This window comes from Calidris pugnax, unplaced genomic scaffold (genome assembly GCF_001431845.1).
Source record: "Calidris pugnax isolate Ruff unplaced genomic scaffold, ASM143184v1 scaffold24, whole genome shotgun sequence".
Taxonomy (NCBI): domain Eukaryota; kingdom Metazoa; phylum Chordata; class Aves; order Charadriiformes; family Scolopacidae; genus Calidris; species Calidris pugnax.
In genome coordinates this window covers 40,442,441-40,467,882 of record NW_015090922.1, presented here as the reverse complement: position 1 = coordinate 40,467,882, position 25,442 = coordinate 40,442,441, and the positions used below count along the sequence as shown (strand labels likewise).

At 40.3% G+C, this 25,442-nt stretch overlaps 1 protein-coding gene across 1 annotated transcript in view; it reads right to left on the bottom strand.

Annotated features, from left to right (window-relative positions):
- The window catches only part of TULP4 (tubby like protein 4), a 165,410-nt gene that overhangs the window by 26,602 nt on the left and 113,366 nt on the right, over positions 1–25,442 (bottom strand). Inside the window, exons 5-7 of the mRNA XM_014950511.1 lie at positions 12,424–12,604; positions 9,764–9,898; positions 5,463–5,629 (exon numbers count right to left, since the gene is read on the bottom strand). Of these exons, the coding sequence (XP_014805997.1) occupies positions 5,463–5,629; positions 9,764–9,898; positions 12,424–12,604 (483 nt within the window). The remainder of the gene's footprint in view (positions 1–5,462; positions 5,630–9,763; positions 9,899–12,423; positions 12,605–25,442) is intronic.

The window sequence follows — 25,442 nt, the reverse complement described above, 5'->3', positions numbered from 1 at the left end:
GGACATGACGTTTCACGTAGCACACTCTTATTTGATTTGCAAATGTTTCTTACATCCTCTCTGTTTCTACAGTTGGGGGTTTTTTTTATGGTTTCAATACAATGATGAGATTCCATTTTAGCAGAATGAGTCTTTGCTTAGACAATTGTCTCCATTTTCCAGTCCTGATCACGATCCACTTCTGCAGCAGTCAGAGATGATCTTATGGCCTACGTGGAAAAGATCAAGGTCCTTAATGATATCCCAAATAATGTTTCACCAGCTAGTTCTAAACTGCTGCTTTTGTTTTCTCCTTCTGTAAGAAAATAAACTCTTCTTGAAGCTTTGTTGTCATCCAATAGCAGCTAAACAGGATTAATTTCAGATGACATAAATGAAAGGCTATGTTAATTCAGAAGCAACAAACCTGAACACTATGTGAAACAAATGAAGACAAAGTAAGCAAGGTCAGCCCAGCTGGGTAACATAAAAGGCAGCCTCTTCTCTCAAAGCCTTTTGATCTGAATTTAACCTAAAATTCACTCTCCTTCTCAGGCCTTAGTAAAATGCCTTTACACAGCTGGAGAAATCTTAAATCTAATTCATTCAGGTGCCAGGACATTTCCAGCAGAGAAGCAGCCCATGAAATGCTGTGAAAGATGATGCTACTCACAGCAGAAGGTTTACAGCAAGTGGGTCTTCTCAAAGACGCCTGGAAACCTCTCCCATAAAGATTTAGCCTTTAGTATACCACTTTGAATTAGGGTTTTAAAATATTACACTGATAAAAATGCAATTAGAGTTTTACTGCATCTAATCTTGTTGCCTATACAACTGATTCTGGAACATGTGGGGCTCAGTTCACTTTTATCTTTCTTCTTGACTGCACTTAAGGTTTAAACTGTTCTTACAACAATTACACAGTGGTATAAAATCATCAGTAATGTAAATTTACTGTAGAATTCTAGGTGTATAGATGAGATCAACATCAGGGTTTCTAAATCCATGTTCTTGTTCCCCATGTGCTCTCTGGGACATATAAAAAAGAAAATGATAAAAAAGCGAATAAGGAACCAAAATATAAGCCACAACTTTGAACCATTAGACAGAAAAACTTCACAGGTTTGTTTCAGCTGGCAGTGAGGTCATTTTGAACTGATCCTGTGGAAGACTTCTCTGTTTAAAGTTCAACCAGGAAGCTATGAAGCAGCTATACCCACTCAGAAGCAAGAACAGGCACGGTTAGTTGATATAATAAAGACCCAATGAGATCAACATCAGGGTTTCTAAATCCATGTTCTTGTTCCCCATGTCCTCTCTGGGACATACAAAAAAGAAAATGATAAAAAAGCGGATAAGGAACCAAAATATAAGCCACAACTTTGAACCGTTAGACAGAAAAACTTCACAGGTTTGTTTCAGCTGGCAGTGAGGTCATTTTGAACTGATCCTGTGGAAGACTTCTCTGTTTAAAGTTCAACCAGGAAGCTATGAAGCAGCTGTACCCACTCAGAAGCAAGAGCAGGCACGGTTAGTTGATATAATAAAAACCTGTCTGCACATCAGACAAGAAGTTCTGAAGTGACAGAACTGGGTTGCAGCGTTTCTGGTAAACAGATTCAGCAAGACTGTAAAACAGTCTTGAATGAGATGATTATTCACCCACTCAGAAGCAAGAACAGGCACGGTTAGTTGATATAATAAAGACCCATCTGCACATCAGACAAGAAGTTCTGAAGTGACAGAACTGGGTTGCAGCATTTCTGGTAAACAGATTCAGCAAGACTGTAAAATAGTCTTGAATGAGATGATTATTCTCATCCCTGCTTGATGCCAGGGAAAGGTGCTGAGGATTTAACAAATAACGGCAGAAATTAATATTCTTCCAATAAAAAAACTACGATCAGGAGGGCAGCCTGCTGTTGTAATGATATTTTTAAACGTTGAAAAAGCAGGACTCTTAAAAAACTGCCAGCTGAAAGAACTGGGCATTTTTTGTACATCAGGTTTGTGTTCATGTACACAAGTCTCATCCCTGCTTGATGCCAGGGAAAGGTGGTGAGGATTTAACAAATAATGGCAGAAATTAATATTCTTCCAATAAAAATTTATGACCAGGAGGGCAGCCTGCTGTTGTAATCATATTTTTAAACGTTGAAAAAGCAGGACTGCCAGCTAAAAGAATTGGGCATGTTTTGTGCATCAGGTTTGTGTTCATGTACACAAAGGTGAGTGTAGTAAGAGCTAAGTTTCACAGAAATTGATAGTGTATATTTGAATAGTTATCATCTGATAAACAGCCTTAAAGATATGCGCTTTGTATAAAATAAATAACCAGTATCAACTCTTCGGAGTCACAGCATGGACTCAGTATTCACAGAACTGCTTCCAACAAGATAAAAAAGCCTGGTGTGACATTCTGAAGTCCCTTCTGAAGTCTTTTCATCATTCTTTCAAGGTTCACAACAGGTTGATTTCACCTGTTCAAAAAACAGGTGTAGCAGAAGTTCAATATCTGCCCAACCCTTACTGATGCTTTTTCAGCTCTTCCCACTATATTCTGTAAATACATTCCTGCAGCACGTCAGGGTGACAGGCTGAAGCCCAGAGCAAGGAACAAGAGAGACTGTTACACTGTGCTAGCTATACCCCTCTGTTTATGAACGCTATTTTTCATGTAAAGCCTCTGCATTCATTTGGATTAAGCCAGAAGATGCCAAAACCATACTAAAGCTAGATGGGAAGGTGGCAGATAAAACACCTTGAAGGGATCCATGACAAAAGTCATCATCAAGATGAGTCACCCGCGGTACCCAAATCTATTCTTCCTTGGGGTTTGCAGTGACTTTATGTTAGGTAACATTCCAGCCAACTTGCATATAAATCCTACGTCAGCTTTAGACTGAGCTTTGTTATAAAAAATAAAATATCTTGTTTCCTGAATATCCTGCCAAAGTCACTCAGGACAGACAAACAGCAGAAACAAAGACAGTTCAGTGTATCTTACTGATAAAATTTTCAGACGTGTGCTTTATCAAAGAATTGGAACAGAGGACCATGGGGAAAATCAGTTTTGCACCTGCAATGCACTATTTTCTATGTTCATTGTTGCTTTCCCTTTTTGACCTTTATATTCGGATCAGTGCTCATTTAGAATAAATGTACTTTTCCAGTCACACATTTGCTTGCTTCAGAAGAAACAGTTTTAGCAGAAGAGTTGGAGATAAGGAAATTCTTTTCTTTTCTCCAATTCTTTTATTTAGTACCCAGTGTCAAATTTTATAAAATCCCATTAGAAGGCTGACTGTCATGGTACAGAAAACTAATGAATTTACTCTGATGAATTTGTCATCAGACAAATTACTGGGACCACTGACTCGCTGCCATCTCTGGAGCAGGGGCACGGAATAACAGAAGTTACTAGCAATGTTCATGCAACAGCAGTTTTTATCTGGTTTGGAGAGTAACCCAAATCCTTAGCAATGTTCTAGCATACCTGTCATTTAGCTGGCAATACCGTTAGACCAGCATTCAAGTACACAGAAGCATAAAGTCCACATGAGCAGACACAGGTGTCCTGAAAGACCCCTCGCTTCTTCTTGCAGCTGAGTAAATAAGAATTTAAATGCACCAAATAAAGAGAATAACCACTAACTAATGAAAGGAGTGGCTCTAATTTTAGGCAGGATTATGCACACAGTTTTTTAATAAACACAAATACATGAGGTTGAGTGTTATTTTTACCCTGGTTTCCTACGGAAATGAGACTGCGTGATTGCGTTATTAATTGGTGGTTGCCACCTCCACCCACCCTTCACTTCCAACCTGAAGCTGTTGGCTTTTCATCTGAAGTTGATAAAGGGCGAAGAAATCTCCGTGATGTTAAAATGCTGCAATTTCAGGGAAAATTAGCAGCTGGGAAGAGCAGAGAGCCTCACGTTAGTACTCTCTCTATGAGAAATAGTGAACCTAGTAGGAACTAGTGCAAGTAGGAACTTGGCAGTTACCTGTTCTGCGTGACCTGTCAGTTGTCCTATAAGTACTCGCAGAATAATTAGCCCTCACATCAGCCACAATATGTGCTTTCTCCCAGTTGATTAAGTAGAGGAGAAAGAAGAGCTGAAAATATGACAACAAGTTGATGGGATACAGGGAGAGCTGGAGGAAATGAAGGCATCTGAGGTGATTTGGAACAAAGTGGGAGAGAGAGCAGCAAGAGATGAGCCTGCAAATATGCACACCTTACAGCAACACGACCCCATCAGCTCCACTGCTCGAACCACAGCTTCATTTCACCATTTGACACCGGAGTGTTACACCAGTTCAACAGCTAACACGGACACACGATGTTCTGGTACTGAAGTAACAGAAGGAAGTCTGGTTTTTACCTGGTCTGGGAATAAGCAACACTGGTATGGAGATGTTTTCTCCAGAATGGATCCAGAGAAGAAAGGGCTGTGCAAATTTTGCTGAAAAGGCTAGGTTTAAGACCATAAAGCTGTATGTATAGGTAAGTCCTTTAGACACCTAAATCAGCATTAGACGTCACTGCACATATTTAGGTTGGCTTTAGAGAACATTATTTGATACATTACAAAACTAAAGAATTCTATCTAAATTAGAGTGCTAACGTTAATAAGCACAGGTTAATGCTAAATATAAGCAAACACAAAAGCTCAGCAGCTGGTTTACTACATCATCCTTTTGTATCCGTCCCAGATCATGGTACTGAAAAAGAAACGATAATAAATGGTATCATCATTAATCATAATTAAGTGAATATATATATAGCACTTTCCTTCACTTTTAGATTTCAAAGATTTTATAAATTAATTAACAGTCTAGTAACAGTCAGAAATCAGAACGGAGTCAGCCCTATTCTGCAAGAAATGAAATAAACTGTGGAGTGACATTCAGCTGGGTTCTGAAATATCGGCAAAGACCCGTGAAGCGTATCGTGCTCCTAAGCAGCACACAGACCATGTGTTGACATTTACTTGTCAACTAACACGACCGAGGTTACAGTGAAACTCTGTACAGAATGTGGGAACAGAAACAAGACTTTCTGATTCATCCTTCTCCATCTGATGCCATAAAAAGTAGAATATTGCATCAGATCCACTTATTGTGCTTTACAAAATTGCAGCAAAAACAAAGAGAGAATAATCTTGAGGTTATGACACTGAACTTGGAATATTTTTTCCAGTTCTTGGCTCTGCTACAATGTCAAGCAAGTTATCCAGCTTTTTCTTCTCAGTCACTTATCCATAAAACAACAGAATTTCCTTTTTCTGTCTTGTCTGTTCATGGCCCAATGGTTTTGGGAAACAGACTGTTTCTCATTGTATGTCTGCACAATACCTAGCACAGGCTACATTTACATTTTGTAAACCTTTTCACATTGCAGGTCCATAGCCAAGAGCTGATTCGGGAAAAGCATGTCAGCAAAAGCATTGAGGACTGACTTTAAAAGTCCCTCCTACCTGTACAGGTGTCTCCAGAGTGTAGATGTGTTCCCCGCGCACGTTGTAGAACTTGACAAGCGCGCTCTTCAACAGGGAACCATTGCTGAGGTCAACCAGCTGGCCTTGCTTCTCCATGCCTGCTACAGCAAGTAGGTCTCCTTGTGTGCACCACTGTACCACCACGTCTGAAATTGCAAAGACAGTTTGCAATAATCACTGATTACAATCGGTAGGAACAGCGTTTCCAGATGCTGCAAAGTGACTTGAACAGCTAAATCATGCTCTCAAAGGTTACTTAAGTACTTAGCAACCTAAATCCTTTCATCAAAATAGTAGCAAATATGTCACCGTATGCACTTCTGAGAATGACTTATCTTTTATTTTGTAAATTGCAAAAAATGTGTAAGAACCCTTCATTTTTCTCTCTCTATGGTGAGTCTAGAATGTAATCAGTGGTTGCTCCTAAGTACAAGAATTTATTAGAGATATTAGAACTGATGTGGAAGATCCTGTGCACATCTTTGGGGTAAATAACTGGAATTAAGTTAATATGCACATAAATAACCTCACTGACTAAGACAGCAGCAGTAGAGAGCAGAGTATTTGTCTGGAAAGGCCTACAGTGCAAAAAAGCAGCATATTGGGCAATGCCTCATGTTCTCACTGCTTTGAATATAACTTTTAGCATCACTCAAACTAGAGTTATATTTTGGTATAACACCAAACGAGAAAGACTTTTGGATTTTTGTCCAGAAATACAGATGGCCTTCGTGTCATAGGTTTTCTTTTGACACATGACTTGTGAAAATCTACTCATCTGTCTCGTAGGAGATTGCCAGAAGCACACAGGGACTGCTCAGTCTCTCATATACACGGATATGAATATACATATCAGTTGCTTCTCTTACAGGCACCTCATGATGAGGAACGCCCACAGCTTAATTTGGGGATGCTAATTTCAAACCCTTCTATCCTCCAGCTCTTTGTCACACTGCAACAAGAGCACCAAACCCGTATTTTGTGTTTCTGCTTGTGTTCCACAGGCAGATTTGCATGTGCAAGGAATACTGAGCTAGTCTTTAAGCCTTTTGACTCTCAAACCGGAGGTGAAAGGCAGCTATTTTGTGCTGAGACAAAGTGAAGGTAAAGACAAAACTTTTGTGCTCTGGGATGCTCAATCTGCCAAGAACCTTTTGAAGACATTTGTGGGCGAGAAGCTGTCTTCAAATGAAGAAGCAGGAGAGAAATGAGAGTTGGCAGGAAGGATCTCAAAATTGTTTCAAGTTGTCAACCTGTCATTTTCAGGGACTTTCATGTGCAATTTAAAATGGTTTTGTATTATTTCAACTTTCTGATATTTCTCATGGGAATTATGCTTCTGTACATATCAGAGGCAAGACTCATGTTCCTCAGGATAATTTTTGCACAGCTAGGCATTGTATGCTTCTTTTTTTTCTCTTAGTCCTCAGCCCTCTAAGTTATCTACAAGGGCATTTATTCATCTTTCTCAGAGAGTATAACAATAGGCAGGTTGGAAATCAATGATGCAAACGGATCAACTCCACTTTTGGTAACTGGATTAACTGCACAGAGACCAAAGTGAAAAAACAGTCTCCTTTAGATATACGTCTTCAGGTAAAACTTTCAGTCAGTCCCCATACCAAGAGGAAGAGGAGGGATAGCTGTGTCCAGCAGTTTTCTCTTTCTCTCTCTCAAAACCCCTAGAATTAGGCTGCTGCAAAGGCAGGAAAGGACTGGGCTGTGGATTGCAGCATCCTCCTGGGACAGGGTGGCTCTACAGCACTGCTTGCACTAGAAGACCCAATGGGGTCTTCTACAATTGACATAAAACAGCTCAACTGATAACCAGGTCTCAACGCGAGCACAGAGACTAGAAATCAGATGGAGGTTTCACCTCGGGTAACAGTCTGCAAGTGAATCAGAGCCATCCCTCAAAAGTACTTAACCACTTGCCAGCCACTACAGGTATGTATATCAGCAAACCTTGAGTAGACAGCAACCTAAATAGCTCTGCAGGCAGTAGCTGTAGCCAACTAATGCAATTAGTAGATGTAGTTCAGCAGGTCTGCAGGTAGCAGCATCCTGAGAATCCCTGAGTTAGAAAGCGTAAAAAAAACAGAAGGAATACAACTGAACAGTTCAGGACCTCCACTAGAACTGTGAGTAGACAGCAACCTAAATAGCTCTGCAGGTAGTAGCTGTAGCCAACTAATGCAAGTAGTAGATGCAATTCAGCAGGTCTGCGGGTAGCAGCATCCTGAGAATCCCTAAGTTAGAAAGCATAAAAAACCAGAAGGAATACAACTGAACAGTTCAGAACCTCCACTAGAACTGGTAAAGCTTCCAGGAATGTTCAAGATGCATGAAAATAAGAACTTGTATTTGGGTAATCAAATTCTCATCCAACAGCAAATGGTGTTTTTTACATCAATTTCATATGAATACTCCCAGTAAAATGAAAGCTATGCAAAGCTAGTAGAACAGCAAAAATATATTGGTAATGCTTGAACTAGTTTTATAGTTGCCTGCTTTAAAAATACATTGAGAAGCCTACAGCCGCCCATAAAGACAAGGGCATCTGCTGCAAAGACCACAAAGCAATACTTACAGATTTCAAACAGAAACACATGAATTAAGACTCCCACACAATACTGCAGACCATCCACTCTCAGCAAAATACCAAGCAGCTGGAGAGGATGGAGGCCCTGAACTGGGAGGTTCTGCACATTCTTGCACGTGATAACAAGCTGTAAAATTACAGTCACTTGAAAAATAATTTGATAAGAAGGTAGAGAAAAAGTTTTTGTCTATGTGACAGGTACATGCAAAATACTTTCCACTGTACAATGGGCAGCTTCAAAACAACAGACAGTGATATCCCAATCTCCTTTCTCTCTCTGTCTCATACACACTCCCAATCCAGCAAGATGTTGCACATTCTTCTTCTAGTGATGTCAGTGATATTTACAACCGTAAGAAATATTTCTACTGTGGCTTGTACATTAATACTTTGTTAGAGGAGGGTGACATAATTAAATTAAATTAAATTAAAAATCTTTCTTCCATTAGTGAAAGTCAACAGGGAAAGAGAATCAGGACAGACATCCTCAGCAAGACAGCCCTGCAACTCTAAACAGAGAATAAGATGGAGTTTGTTTCTCCTACTATTTCCAGCTGAAAGCCAGATTAGATGACAACTCAAGAATACTTCCTATCTTATTTACTATAACTCTGTAGAGATGCTGGGAACACCTCTTGGTGGATGTAACGAGCCTCTCTTAATTGGTTCCAGTTTCCCAGACTTTAGGTGTCCTTTCAGCTGAAGAAGTTTTCTGGATGACAGGGTCGCCCCAGATCCTACATTTTGCCAGCCATGTGTTTCTTGTGTTGGCACAGAGGGAAGCAGGAGTGGAAACCTCAAGGGTGATTTTTTTAACATAAGGCTACCCTACATAGTGGATCACTCAAAAATTATTGGGCTGGTGTTAGGGCAACTTTTCACCCAAAATATCTTACTGTTACAGAATAGTTAAGAGTCTGCTCCAACAGCTTCATTTATTATTTTTTTAAAATCTAATATAAAACTAATTTATCTGTGGAGATGAAAAAGAATCAATGGAACCTATATTTAAGTATGTGCTTATGTGCTGTAGTGAATTAAAACTTCTCTCCAGGCAAAGCACCATAAATTGTACTGAGAGTGTTGGCAAAGCAAGGGACTTTTCTGATAAGTAAGAACAATGAACTAAAGATTTGACATGGAATACTGATCTTACAAACATTCACGCACATCACTTAGCAAGATGTATAGTAATTGATCGGTGGAATTTTCCTTTTCTCAGTATAACTCTCCTCAATAATTAATAGTTCTAGCAAGTTTTCAAAATTTGTGGGAGTCAAAGCAGAATTGCAATTCATACCTGGCTACCAAAAGCATGGGAGGAGACCTTGTGAATTAAAGATGCAAAGGAAGCATTATGTAGCAGAGGCGTTCACACAAAGAAGCATAAACATATTAGCACATTCAGCTGGAAAACGGCAAACAGATCGATTTGCTCTACAGAACTGCCATAAAAATACAATCTCAAAAATGGAAAATTTTTTGTCCAACACAAAACCTCTATCAGCCAAGAGCTGCTCTTCCACCAGCAGGTGTCACTGCTGGAAATGGTAATAACGGTGGCTGAGGGCTTCTGGGTTAGGAGAGACAACCGCGAAAACACAGCCCATGCACACATTCGTTAAATATACAAGACAAAAAGAGCATAGGAAGGGGGTGAAATGGCTTCCTTTTCTACCTTTCAACCCTGAGCGGATGATAGTAGGAGACAAGTCATCATAGTTGTTCATTAAACTGATGTCTCCCGACGTGAAGCTGACAGTAAGTAGTGGCTTGGTGTTCTGCACCGGGACTGGATACGCAGCTGGTCCATCTGCAAAAAAACAAGGCTCTGGGGTGAGCAAAAGGCAAGAGACCAGAAGTAATTACATCCAGGCTGAAATACACTGTACTTTGGCCTATTTGAGGGTTCCAACCCTCAAACTCTACCTGCTACGTCTGCAATGTCTATGGGCCAAAGCAAAGTAGGTTTAGCAGTTAGTTTGCCTCTTTTTGTGAAACCTCAATGTTTTTACTTTGTGAATTTTCACTGCGGTAGAGCCAAAGTGATTTATGCATATACTATTATGTTATACAGCAGCAGTTTTCAATCTTTCTCCGTTGTCAACTCCCCACAGTGCCCACAAATTGAAAACCAGTGCTTTGGAAGGTTTCCTTCACACCAAAGTTGAAAATTGATGTAATCAACAACATAACCACATTAAAAGCTATTTGTTAGATACACTTTCTGCTTGGGCAAGTGCTAGGGACTCCTCCTGAAGTTACACAGAGATGTAATAAGAACTTCTAAGAGCACATGCTGACCTTTCACAAATTACTGTATTCTAAATGTTACGAGCTAGGCAGCAACATGAAAAGTTACCTGCCATCCTGCACAACAGGATCCAAAGCACTCAAAGGCAGAGGTGAGCCCAAATGGAACACTTGGCTCTAAAAACCATTTCTGCAAAGTCTCTGTTCCTCTGGGCTTGTTTTTCAGCATTCAGTGAAATTCCCTTGCTCAAATACTTCATGACCAATATCACCATCTGTAGCATTCGCTGTTTAACTCTTTTTGTTTACAATTTCTGACAGGGGATGCCTTCTCAAGGCCCAGCCAGCATCTTTTCAGTCAACAAGAATGGCAGAGCCATTGCTTCCAGAGTATTGTTTCCTGAACTTGTAAAAATGCTGATCAGAAAGCATTTTGGAGAAAGACGTCTAATAATTAGCATCTCTGTGTGTATATAATTTAATAAGAAAAACCCATCAAACTTCCAGCCCTTCCTACACATCTGTGTGAGTCAAAGGTTTGTCACCTTGGAGAGGTTTAAGCTGCATCTGCTCTAAAGAAAACACATCATGTTTGGGTAATCATTAAAATAAGCTTGTAGGCTTGTAACGAGTCCGCCCACCCCCTGATTGACTCAGAAACAGCTAGTGCATTCGGATCATTTAAGTTCTCATCTGTGTACTCTGCAACTTCTCCATCCTCTGACTGAAACCTCAGTATTTAAAAAAAAAAACAACAAAAAAACAATTTAATGTTTTCTCTGTCTTGCTTTAGAAGCTTGCTAGGAAATTTGAAATTTGCTTCTTTTCTCCTAAAGTAAGAAATCTCACCCAGTACCAAAAAGTGAGGAGTGAAAGCCAAAATAAAAACCAGTTTTAAAAAATGCTAACGCTTTACCAGATGATCACATTCTCTGCTATCATTATTTGTTAAATACAGATGCTTATTATATGGACATATATACATGATTCTGGAAAAAGTAGGGTTTTTGACTGAAGTGAAATTATAGTTAAAACCGCAAGAGTCCTCAATTCAGTGGTTCAGTGGATCTGAGATACAAATTAAAAATTATTTCTAGCTATTATATATTTAAATTTTCCATCCTTAAATCACTGTTATGTTAGTTTAGTTAGTTTAGTTCTTAATTTAATTCAGACTTTATACACTGGAACACAGAAACAGCTTACCTCGATCTTATAGACTAATCAACAGCATTAACAAGAAGTATTAGCATTACTTGAATGAGAAGAATGGGGCTGGCTGCATGGATACCCAGGCCTCCTAAGTCTTTGCTACTGATGACTTCCAAAGAGTTTAAAACCAAAGCATTTCACCCAATGAGTTATATTTATACTTAAACATAGGGAAGGATTTCTTCCTGACCCTCAAACCGGCAATATTCTCTGAAGCATGGGAATTAGTAACTCCAGACAGCTCCAGTCACTGTTCTTCTACCCTGTGCAATTGCAGGAAATATTTTAATTTCCAATTCTTCTATGGAATTTATCAAGCTCTTTATGTCAGGACTCTCAAGGATGGGACTGTAATGAGCAACATTACAGAAATCCTATGAAGCAGAGACAAAATTAAAGATGTAGTACTTTCTGCTATGTCTAGTATGGGTGTCTTCACATGAATCTAAACAATAACGCATTAACTTCTCTGACTGCACTCCATGCATATCGACCATGGCAACACCTCACATCTGCTTATGAGTGAAACCTGATTATGGCCTTTTCTAGTGTTTTTCACTCACCCTCACTAAAATCTTTGAGTTTTGTGTTGTTATCTCATGTGTGCAAACGGAGGCAGAGCAGCATGGATGAGGCACGACGTGCAGGAAGATGTGCAGCGAGGCTGGTGGCAGAGCTGGGAATGAACCCACTCCCCAGTACCAGCCCTTTGCTCCATCCCCAGCTATACCTCCACAGGAATCTTTTGGCCTCTACCAACTTGAAAACACGGCCACCCTACTGTTCCAGCACAGCATGACTATTCCCTGGCGTTTGAGATACCTTCATGAACGCTTGCAAACCAGCCACAGAAGAACACGCACGCAACCCTACCTTGTGGTGGGGAATAGTCGTCGGAGTCTGTGTCGCTCTCGCTGCTGTCCTCCACCAGGAAGCTGGGGTAGTTCCAGGACATGCTGAGGATGCCGTCTGACTCGTGAAGGAGTACGTGGGCCAGCATTCGGCCGTGGCAGTCCATGACGATAACCTGTCCATCAGCAGTGCCAAACAGTACCTGGAAATAACAGAACGACCCTCAGTCCCACCAAACGTCAGCCACTGGGCCTCCTTCAGATGACTCGATGATCCCAAGGGTCTTTTCCAACCTAAATGATTCTATGATCTTGTAATTAACTAGCTACACTGGAAATTAACTGAAAGCAAAGCAGTCAGGGATGTGAAATGGTGCCACAACAGGACACCACAACCAAAGATGTATTTAAAGAATGAAGTCAAAGCACCAGGGTCTAGAGCTAAGGTCCTAAAATCTCTGAGCAAGTAATGTTTCATGGTGTGGTGAATTTTGCTCACTTTAATATAAGCCGTTATACTTTAATTGAACTTGGCCATTGCTACCACCAAATTGAGCTGGCAGAAGGGCTACCACAGATTCTGCGGTATTCTCGGATTACACAGAACCTTCTAAAATTGGTGGCAGAAACTGAGGTATGCATCAATCATAACAATATCAGATGACAAAAATGAGGTTCTAGCAGAGATTTCAAAGAGCTTATAAGAAATGGAAAGCTGAATAGAGGATAGAAGAGGGTAAGTTATTCAGTTGATGAGCTGAGAGAAGGTGGGAGAATGTCTTCTAAAAACAGAGGCAAAAACCAATACGATCAGTCAACAGGAAGAACATTATTATAGTCTAAGAGGAAGGGAATATATTATGCATTCAGGAAGAGATGAAGAGGAGCTTCCACCCACCATTTCAAATACAAAATGGATAAGGTAAGATTTTTTTTCTTGCCCCTAAACTACTCCGTAGCTAATGTGTGCTGACTGAAGTCAGACTGACTGGAACCTGCAATTTCTTTTTTAGAGGCATTTTCTGTCTTGAGGCTTTAAGCAAGTTAAGATCCTGCATATTTGATGAATTTTAGAAAAACATTAGGAAATAAGGATTAATAAATCCACAAAATAATTATCCGAGGCTGCTGCTGCTATCTTCTAATTCCATATGAGGCAAATACACTTTAAAGCAAGTTTAAAGGCACTCATAAAATTGAAAACTAGCCAGCATTAAAAATGAAGCTAAAAGGAAAAGCAAATCTTATATTTGTCCTTCAGTCTACCACCTATTACCAGTGTGTGTAAATTCAAGATTCTAACAATTCTATGCCCAGATCTAAAATTCATCTAGCCTTGTATCTAATCTCTAACCATGGTCAAGTGTTTGGGAAGGAGTAAGAGAACAGGATGCACTAAACAGGCACCTCCTCTGCACACTCATGTAATTTCCAGTAAAAAATACTGCCCCTTCTTTGATAAGTGATAATTTCAGTTGGTAACCTTTACTTCTTAATACTAAAAGAATTACAGAATAATTATTCCCTACTTGCATTCTCAAGATTGGTCACTATTTCATAGACCTCTATAACCTAACCCCTTAGCCATCTCTTTTCCAAGCTGAAGAATTGTAGCCTACTTAGGATCTCCCTGTAGTGTTGTTGCTCAAAGCCTCCAATCATCCTTGTTGACCTCTGCTGTCAGAGGTCTTCCTTTCTATCTTCCTTCTGAGATGTGGTACCAGACTTGCAGCATTCAAACTGTGCATTTTATCAGACTTATACAACCGTACTCACCTAGGAAGCAACTGTCATGGTTGCACTTTTGAAAGTTTTGGAAAAGAAGCATGGCTTCAAAAGTCTCAGTCAAAAATAAGAAGTACGAAATTTTTTTTCTGTGATCAAGGTGATGATCAGGAAACAGAAGGTTGCAAACTAGAATAGCAGTTTAAGAGAGGAACTCCAGTGAAGTCATTAAAATCTTAAGAAAATCAATTGAGTTATTTCACATTATTGGAAGCAATGAAAAAACAGTATCTGGCTGCCTTAACTGTAATCATTACATGTTACAAATAGTTTTGTGTTAAATAGCTGCTGGGTTAAAACAGTGGCTAAAGTTTGCCACAAGCTTCGCATCGCTATTCTCAGATATAACTGCAATAACTCAACCTTTGTTCATCTCACACTCCTCCTCTTGTGGTCCTTTATGCCACTCTTCTTCCACTTGTATCATGCCATCTCCTTTCACACTGCACATTAATTCAATCGTTTTTACATGCATCATCAGTGCACAGCCACTTTCACTATCTACTTTCAGAACATAACCACTCTCTTTCAGATCTCCACAAAACAAATTTCTTCTACAAAGCCAAAATCCTACCATTTATCGTTGCTAGCTTCTCACACCACTTTCTCTTCTACAAAGCCAAAATCCTACCATTTATTGTTGCTAGCTTCTCACACCACTTCTCACATCAATCTATAGAGCCTACTCTATAGATTAGCTTTTTACCAGTCTCCTAGGAGTGGTGTAACTGCAAAATACCCAGACAGAGGCAGTGAAACGCTCTATTGTTTCTGAAAATACCAGTCTAACAGTTCTGCCTCCTAAAATCCGGTAGAAAGACTTCACAATTGGGTAGAAACAAAATGTTGGGACTCATCAGCCCGAGTTCAGTCTCATCTCAATCTAAAGCTAGTTCTTTCAAGTAGTACTGCCCTCAATTCATTTAAAATGACAAAGTCCCACAGTAATTTCCAATTCAGATGCATGTGGGCATATTAATTTTTGCACTGGAACCTGAGAAAGCTCTTTAGCAACCTAGAAATGTCAGAGGGCACTCTTCATCTCTTTAACCAGGCTATAGGTTTCACGGAGCAGCTTTAAGTTTCGGGGTTATTGTAGCAATACAACCTTTAAGATAAAAGCATTTATCCGGCTGATAGTTCTGCTGGCTGAACTCCTGCTGAAGCTGTAAAAATGTCTAATGGTGTTATCATCCATAACATTACTCAAGTTATAAATGCCACACTCAAGCTACTTATATCAGATGAATAAAACTCTCTTGACCTTCAGAAAAAAAGGTTGAGCCACAGGGTACGCCTGAAGGATCCAATGGAGAAATTAAAAAGTTGTATTTTGGCTGCCTACATTCATATATTTCAGGTATTTGCAGATCTAGGAGGTCTGGGAGAATGTTGGGAAAAGGTAATGAACAAGTTATAGTGGCTTGTTAACCCCGGAATACAAAAGCTAAATTATAATAATAGTAATTAAAAAAAATAATCCCAAGTACTTATTTTTAAGCAGTTCTTTGGCCCCTTGTTCTGCTCTTCTCTTGTCTCATCTCCTCTCCTTTCATACTGTTTGTTACTTCAACTGTTTTTACATGCATTACCACTCGCAGAATTCCATTTGTAGAATTATGCCTAATCTGACCATGAAACACCTAAAATCTCTCATACATTCAAGGTGTAAGTCAGTTACACAACATAAATACAGTATTTCTTTACAAAACATATCAAACACAAGGAATTGTGCACTACAGTGAAGCTGTAGCTGATTAGAAGTCACACAAATGCAGAGCAGTCTCTAATGGTACCTTGATGCTGTATGCTTTGATGGGAGAACTGTGATGAGCAGCGTTGGGATAATTCACACACAGTTTTCTAAGCCTGTCAAGAGCTGAAAGTTGGGTTCAGTCCTGAAACACATGTGCCTGGGTTCTCCATTAAATCCTAAATCCAACCTTGGGGTGATTCCTACTTAGCATGACAAATCTGAATACCTGAAAAACACACTTCTCTGAATTGTGCTGACCTCTTAGCCCTTGTGGTAACTTGTGATGAGTTTCACAAGCTAGTTTTGGTAAAGAAAAAGGGAGTCCATCCGCTTTTAACCTATTATCCATGAAATTATCATTCAAGATTGCAATCCCTTTAAATGCCCAAGATTTCAGAGAGTCTTCAATTTTCAATCTGACATGACCAAGATCAACAGAGCTACAATGGAGCAACCACAACCTGGAACACTGAAGGTCCAGCTCAGGAGGCCCACTACTTTATAATTTACTAACAGCGATGCTATTTTTGCACAAAATATATGTAATTGCTATTTAATTTGGGTTAATATATGCAAACTGAACTCATCAACAGTAAGAATGCTCGAGTTTTATGTTAATTTGAATATACTAGCCCAGTAGGAAAGAGAGAGATCCTGCCATCTCACCACATCCAATTATATGCAGTAGCTGAGGAAAGTCTGTAAATCTTAACAATTTCATTAAGTCAGTGAAGTAGTGCTGACTTACACCTGCAGGGAACCCACCTATCATCCATTCCTACCTCCCAGCCTGTCCTCATTGTCAAAGAAGCTTTCCAGAACTACAGTCACTATGACTTTTATAATAACTGAGGATAATCCATTCAGTTTGCATTTAAATTCCTGGATACACTCAAATGTTCTGAAAATTAATGTAATCTGTCATGAAATCTCAGGTGGTTTAATCTTCCCTAAGCTGTGGCTGAATTGCCAGCTTTGTTGGTAACTCCACTGAGCAATTTCTTGAGTTATATCTCTTCCTTCTCCCACAGGATAGGTGGCAGGCAGAAGGACAAAGTGACCACACCAAGTTTTTGCAGGAACTGGCTGATCACATTAGAAAAAGGCAAAGGTTTAGATGTGTCCTAGAAGTTGCCTACTGGACCAGTCCAGCAACCTGAGCTCTACTGGGCTTGAAATTCTCAAGCTTTCTACAGTCCATATTAATGCAAATAACTGTATGCAACCCATAAATGTTGCTATCTCACAACAGTTAATATTTTAAACGACAGTAAGTATTTTTAAATTAAAAAAAAAAAATTAGAATATATAGTATGACACAAAGGCAAACCCACTGTTCCAATTGTATAATGCAAATTGACTGACTGCTTCGTCTTCCCCTTGGCAGACTGGTTCCTGGCCAGTTCTTCTCTTCACGCTGCTAAGCCATCCACAGTAGGTAAAACATGTATTGTTATAATTTGCTGTGGTTTCTACACCTGCCAAATTCCAGCAGAGGATATATTCCCACAACACCAAAGGGCACATACAGTTATTTCTGTCAGGAAATCCTTAGGGGGCTCATTTGCATTGGAACTTGTTGAGTTTTTCAGAACTAAATACACCATTTCAGCTATTGTTTTCTAGCCACCACTTTTAATGACACATGCAAAGACTTCTGAGACACTAGGGGGTCATGATCTCCCTCTGGAAGAAATGTCCTACCTAGGTTTTTTCAGACCAGTTTACAGGTGTTTTGTATTTCCATGTTCAATTTTTGCTTTAACCAGTTGCAAGGTGTGGATGTAAACCTTATTTGCACATTTCTTGAGCATTCTTAATGTATTGCAGGAAAATAGTGCTGCCCTTCAAGACTTAGAAGAGAGACATGATTATTTCTCTTAGCAGCTAAGTTATTTCGTATCCAAGATCCTTCATAATCTTTGAGGTACCAATTGGACAAAGGAACTTGCTGCATTTCAAACTAACCTGTTCCAGGACCCCCTTTTAATTTCCTCTGACTCAGTGAGGAGTTCCTCAACAATGAAGTAGTAGACCAGGGCAGAAATCTCACCAGCATCTTGCGACCAAGTGAACCATGAATGATCTTACAAAAATATATGCTTTTGGTTTTTAACATTCTCCAGGGCTGTGTTTCCAAAGTCTGGAGGATTCCTCTTCCACCTACCCACTTTGCAAACTTTGATATTTCAGCATTTTGTTTTACTCTTTGTCCTTCTGGTTCATTTTCTGCTTGGGACACACATCTTGCTGTAAGAATGATGCTACTAACAGTTTACCCTGCGTATCCACCCCTGTATTTGTAGCCACTTCATTTGATGTTGTTTCCCTGACATTCCCCTTTTCAAAGTTGAGACCTGTCTTCATGTTTTTTCCTTCAGCCTTCTCCCCCAAGGAAAAATGTCATCACTGCACCTCAGATATTACATTCTGCAACGACGCTAATAAGGCCAACTGCGTTTGCATTGTCAGAAGATGCTAAGCCATTTGAGGAAGCTGAATTAGTTCTGTTTGCTCCCATTTAGCCATCTGGACAAACATTAGTATTCATGATAGGAACAGCCTTCACAGGCGTCACCATAACGCCATCATACTAATAGAGATCAATCTATTTTGCTGATCCAAAATTAACTGAACTATAAACTCATTAATATACAAAACAATGGCTCAACCTTCCATTTATGCAGGTAGGCTTAGGAAATTCTTGGAAAATTATTGCCTTTAAATATTTTCATTTATTAGCTTGACAAAAAATTGCTAGTCTCGCAAAGGCTGAGTTACAACATTTTGCAGTCAATTTAGTTGCAGTATTAGCATTTTGCATTCCTTGTGAACTTCTTGTTTACTGTTTCTCCATCACAAAGCAGGAGGCACTGCAGCAGCCGCCTCTTAGGATACATAAAAAAGTGAAAGTTTGTTTTTTCTCAGTGTGATATTTCTGGCTTTCCTTCTTTTTACCTCAAACTGCAGAGAGAAAGAGAGAACCAGAGAGAGGCAGACGGCTGCTCTCCTGCTGAATACTTTTTATTTCCATTAAAAATTCAACCGCTGTAAAATGATTTCTTGAACCGACACAAAAAGAGACATCACCACAATTCACACATAAGCTCGGGGGGGGAGAGCACTGGGTTTTCTTTGACTGCCTTCCTGTTTGAAAAAACTGAGCAGAGTTTTTGTTTCCTTTGGATGTTAGGAGTTACCAGCCCTACACAAGGATGATACATCCCGAGATCATTCTGCAAACTGCATATATACACAGCAGTGAAATTCTCATTTGAGATGATTAACGCTTTCAAAAGCAGCACTGGTTTGGTTACCTACTTTCTGTCTTGTTCCTTCTCTCTCTAACAAAGTCCGTAGGGTCTAGATAACTATTGCAAACCCCTCAAACGAGAAGACAAAGTAAATACACTGGAGATCTTCGTGACAAATCCATTTAATAAATATTGAAATACCAAAACCTGGGAATTCAAACCACACTGGCTTTATTTCTCTCTAAAATAGTGTAACACAGCTGAATGACTGTAAATGAGATACAGCCTTGCACGCTGTTTCAGGAGTCAAAAATGTAAGTAGTCTCAAAAGCAGGATCTCCAGCCATACAACTACTGCAGACATGCGGGGATAGAAGCGACTGTCCAGGTGAAAATAATGTTATTTGAAAGCACTCTGGCAAATCACCAAAAGACTGATTTTTATATGCCCCTGTAATTATACCTGGAGAAATTCTGACTTGTGTATTTCCAGGTACATGCATTTCAATATTTGTTCCTGACTCTTGAGACATTTTTCACTAAAGCATCCTAAAGCAATTAGAATTTTAAGTCAAAAGGTTTGCCCTTCTATATAATGTTCACTGAATTAACAATGTGCCTCAGCTTACTTCAGACGTGGAAAGGAGTTCTGTTTTTTTTAAAACTTGTGTCAGGTTTCAAATCACATTTGAAGAACTACGCAAAATGAACAAAAAGCCAGCAGCTGGAACAACTTCTACAGAACATCTTCTGCAGCTTTTAACATGGACAGGACTCTGGGCCTGGAGCACTGAGCTCCCACAGCAGAAATACTCTGGAACACTCTTCAAGCAGCACCGTTTTCTGCTTTCTCACTAAACACTGCCAGGAAAAGTGCATGTATGTCTATGAAAACACACATTCTTCACATATATCCAATTACATACGGCAACAAAAACAACTATTTGTTACTGTTACGTGGGAAAATGGAAGTGGTTTCACCAACAACCACCCAATCAGGCAAAGAAGTCAACTGATATGCTTGGCAGTCTGCTGCATTGTTTCCAGTCCAGGTTTTAGTTATTTCCTGAAAGATATGTTGACTGCTGAAGCTAAAATTTCCTTCAGAGTTTTAGAAGTCTGGGAGTTTCTGCTGGGGTTTTGTGGTTTGGTTTTTTTTCCTAATTGAAAATGGTATTACTTAGCAACAAGGATTGCACTCTCGACCAGTGGAAATGCAAGGCAAAGCAGTTTAGAAGCAATGTCTTTGCTGGTTTGGATTTCATAACACAAAATCAAGAAGCCCCTGGGTTAAGCTATGTGTGAACAGAAGCCAGCCCCTCAAGTTCTGCATTCTCCTTCTAGGTCTTGGCTGCTGGCAGAGAAGGGTAACTCAGCACAGTCAGGAAATATGTTGAATGGGTGAGGTTAAGAATAACAGAGTCAACATGGAGATAGGGTGAGTAATAAACTGCTACCAAAATGAGGCATTGAAGAAGAATGACTGTTCTCCTAAAAGCAAGGGAAGCGGGAAAGGATTAATCCCTTTTCAGCTGATGCAGTCACCAACAATCCCTCAACATTTGAACACCGACAAGAAACTGGCTACTGGACAAAGAGCAGAGAGCTCAAGGTGAATCCATGCAGAATGAAACACTGATGGAAAAGCCTTTGGAGAATAAAGAGATACTGCTCCCTCTTTCCATTGGCATGCTCTCTCTTTTTGTCAAATCAATAGAAAGACCACTCGATATCACTTTCCAAAAATATCACCTTTCAACTCCAATTTACTATGAAGCTTGGCCTTGCTTTCCCCGACAAGACCCAGTGCAGAAATCCACAGATCTCCTCCTCCAGATTCAATCACTCTAATCCTCCCTCCCTGCACCAAGGTTTCAGGCTGTTCACAAGCTCAAACACATCTGACCCAAGTTCAAGACCCCATTTGGCTCTTGGTCTTCTTGCTGATTTCCAAAAAATTGACGGATCAAGTCCCAGCGATAGTAAAGTTTAAATGAACCCTTCTGGCAGCTACATTTCTTTTGAACTTAAAGACCACAAAGCTCTGGATGAACCAAAGGGGTCGCGGGGCCAAAGTGTTCTCAGCCAAGTGGCTCTGGCAACGGAATAACACAGACTGTTTCTGAAAAATGCTGTAAAACCCTCACAGTTTGGAGAGTTGTTTCTCTGTAGGAATTACACTTCCACGCACATGCCCTCTCCTGATCAACTCAAAATCTGAACACACAAATTAAAGCAATTTTCCTACCTTACATAGGACTTCTTCTTAGAAAGAGAGCAGTTTAGGGCAGCAGGTGCCATTTTTCCCCAGCACTGACTAAAAAGTAGTGTAAGTATGTGCTACTACCTTGTATGGGTGCACAGCAAATCCTTGTTCTTACTATTTGCCCCACAGCACAACACAGTGCTTTTCAGAAACACCGTTGCAAATAAGTACTCCTTGTCCCAAAGAAGTAAAGACTTCAGGCTATATGAGCAAATCTTTCTGTACAAGTGCCAGCAAGGTGAGAGGAGAGGCAAACAACTTCTCTCTTCCTGCCAATTCCCACACAGAGACTGGGCGTGCTTCTGTTTGCAGTCCTCCTTACTTTGCTGACTCAAATGCTGATGCTCCAAAAATGTAAAATGGGTATGAAATGCTAAGTGGACACATCAACTGAATAGCACAATGAGTCTTCAGCTCTCCCTCCATCACTGGTTTGTCACTGCCATTGACATCCTTCCTTTCCTGAGGGAGGGGAAGATGTGGTAGAGTGTTAACAAACCCCAGATTCCCATCAACTAAAATAAGAATATTGTTGCCTGAGTGTCATGTTAGATCACAGTAAAGAGTTACAAGGTACACTGCTGAGAGTGATCCCTACATGCTAGGACGCTGTGCAGAAATCCATTCAGCCATTCTCCTTTTTGCAGTAAAAAACATCAAATGCCCTGTCTACACTGATGAGCAAAACATTAAAACAGTCGCATTCTTCCTTTCAGACAGAGTCATTAAGGGAAAAATTTCTTTGCAAGACTCATCTGAAAGTGTTGACATGAAGCATTGCAGGAGCTACTGAGAAAAAATGAGCCATGATGCTGTCAGCACATAAACATCCCCCATCTTCCAGCCCTCATGACTAGAACAAATAGCACCATCTCATCAGCTCTCTCGGTGTCTTGCCACTACAGGCTGGATGAAGAGCATCAAGGGAAAGATTAGGCAAGGCACAGATGAAGCGAGTGGGAAGAAGAAAGCACACTGAAGTATCACCTTGTTGCTCCGCTCCTTCAATTACCCGCTCAGTAACCGTGCAGTATCAACTAGGGTTTCTGGCAGGAAAAACCGTGTCTGGAATAAACCCACAGAGAGATGCCACAGCTCCCGAAGCTGCAGATGAATCCTAGAGGCTCTGAGGAGAACATCCTTATTCTCTATCCTTCCCCAAACTCAAGGCAAAGCTTATAAAGTCCCCATCTGAGTATTGAAATCTGCAGTGTAGCTGCTTATTGCTAGTGAGAAAAGGAGAGCACAACTAAAAAAAGGCACAGTGCACCAAGATATTTAACTCTTCTCCCTCCTTCTTTTTGGAAGCTGTATTCTCAGCAGAATGATGCACGAAAACCTACTTGAAACAAAAAGGCAAAGGAAAGACAATGCTAATTAAACTATGTATAGACATCAGGAACAAAAAAAAGAAGAGGAGAAATCTATTCTTTCAGAAATAGCTGCATAATGCAGCTTCAAAACAACATAATAAAAAGAGACTGGAGAAAGAAAGGCTAACTAGCACTTAAAATTCACATTGTTTTTTCAGCCAAAATCTGTCTGTCACTATTATGTGGCATCATAAAAATCAAGTCACCAAGCAAAGAACAAAAACAAAGTGTTACTGGCTTCCAGCACATATAAATACATAAAACAAGAATACTAAAGTCTCCACAAAAATATTTAAACATTCTAAGTATATATAAAACCCCACATATTTTGTCTATAAAAGGATGCAATAGGATAGTAAACATTCATAGAATCCTTAGCACAAGCAAGCAGAAATCATTAATTTTAATAGCAAGTCTGCCACAAAGGTTTGAAATGCTTCTAAAAATAGTCCAAAATATTAAAGACAGTTAAGCTTCGGTGGGCTTTGTTTATCTGTTTGTTTTATATAACAAGCAGATTTATCTTGAAAGACAACTGAAGTCTCCTTCTCCTGTCCTCTTTTTTGCATTTTAATGGTACTGCTCAATTATGCAGCATGCAATGTTAAAATCCTTATACGTGATTTAACCATTGTCTGCAGTCCTTGTGGCTTGAATAAACTGCCTAGTTAATTAATGACACTTCTTCAATGCTATAAAAAGCCTCTAGCCATTTTTCCCAGTAATTTGAGTAATTCATCCATCAATGAAAATAAGTCTTTCAGTTCTTCCTCAAAGACTGTATCTTACAGTGCAATTCTGAGTGGCTCTGGTCACTGTAAATATAGATGTGAACTCATTTTGTGGTTCCTGCACCCAGAAGGGAGGAAAAGATGCATTTTTATATATTAAGACACAAAAATACAGATATTCCCTGGCATTTTAAAGGCTCCTTTATGTCAACCTGTAAGGATCCCTAATAGGGACAAGAAGTATTCTAATAAAGACCAAAATAATTGCTTACACTTTCAAATTTTACAGGCTGTAATTTTTTTCACTTTATCCTTCCTTCTCTTCATTCATAATAATTAAGGTAAATATTTGCCTTCCCTATACTGCCCCAGTTGCCTGTTTGTAGCTTCCTTTCATCATTCTGTCAACTCATTAGAAGGCTGTCTTCGAGATTATATTTTTTTTCCACACGTCTAGATGTCTGAGCTTAATTAAACTTGATCAGTGCAGCTACTGCCATGGCAAGGACTGCCTGAATCAGACGCGTGCCACAGCACCTGATTAAAACCAAAACACTAAGGTGAATGGAAGCACAAATCCCTTGTTCCACAGCAGCAAGCGAAAGAAGACGTGGGTGAGAAGATGACATCATGGCTCAACCAGACACAACAAGGAATAAATTCCTTATCTTTAAGCCATGTTCTGGAAGGTAGGTAAGGCTGCTATCCCTGCTTTCAGCTCAGGAGTTGTTCAGAATGACTGTTTCCCTGAATAGGTGGTAACAACTGCAAATCGTAGCTCACAGATGAAAATGGGGGGGTCCAAAAGCAGATTCTACTATAATGGATTTATTAGTTAAAATTCCTGCTGGGGACTAAAACCACACCAACGCTAAGGAGCCTGAGCTCATGAAATGCCTGGTGCAACCATTTGACAGTGCTTCTTGCTAATTAGCTCCTAACTCCTGGTGAGGATTGTGCTGTGGGGCTCCTACCTCACAGCATGGCGCTGATGCTACCAGGGACACCTGAGACACAAAGTCCTGTATTAGCACAGAGATCCCACCCGGCTACACCGCCGGACCCAGGAGGTACCACGCATCCCTTCCTTCACCTGAAGCTCCTTTCTGGGTCCCGGGTTCCAGCCTGAAGAGCTGCAGGCAGGGTGCTGCAGGAAGGGTGATGGAGCTGAAGCCTGTCCCTGCCTCGTGCCTGTCAGGGAGAAAGATGCTGAAGCGTCTGGTGTTGCCATGGGAGTGGGGATGGCAAGCGCCGGGAGCAGGAGTGACTAATAAGCATAGGAGCTGCCTTCCTGCACAGCTACTGCAAATTACGAAGGATTTTTTAGAAACCAACATCGAGACCTCCCGCACTCTGCATTTTGAGACAAATCAGTTTCATCTTCTTCTGGTCTCCCAGGTTTTCTTCCAGTGCCTCCTAAAACCCTGCAGTGCACACCATGTCTGTTCCTAACGCTGTGCTGCTTTCCTCTTCCACTGAGAGCAGAATTTTGTATGATGAGACGCAGAACAGGCTGAAACTTGGGGCACGTATTTACACACTCTTAGTATTAAAGCATGTTGTGTTGTGATGGGAGCACACAACAGATGGAGAATAAGTCTTATGAGGAAAGACTGAGGGAGCTGAGGGTGTTCAGCCTGGAGAAAAGGAGGCTGAGGGGAGACCTTCTCGCTCTCTACCTGAAAGGAGGGTGTAGAGAAGCAGGAACTGGTCTCTTCTCCCAAGTCCCAGGGGACAGGACAAGAGGAAATGGCCTCAAGTTGCGCCAGGGGAGGTTCAGATTGGATATTAGGAAAAATTTTGACACTGAAAGGGTTATGAAACATTGGAGTGGGTTGCCCAGGGAAGTGGTTGAGGCACCATCCCTGGAGGTTTT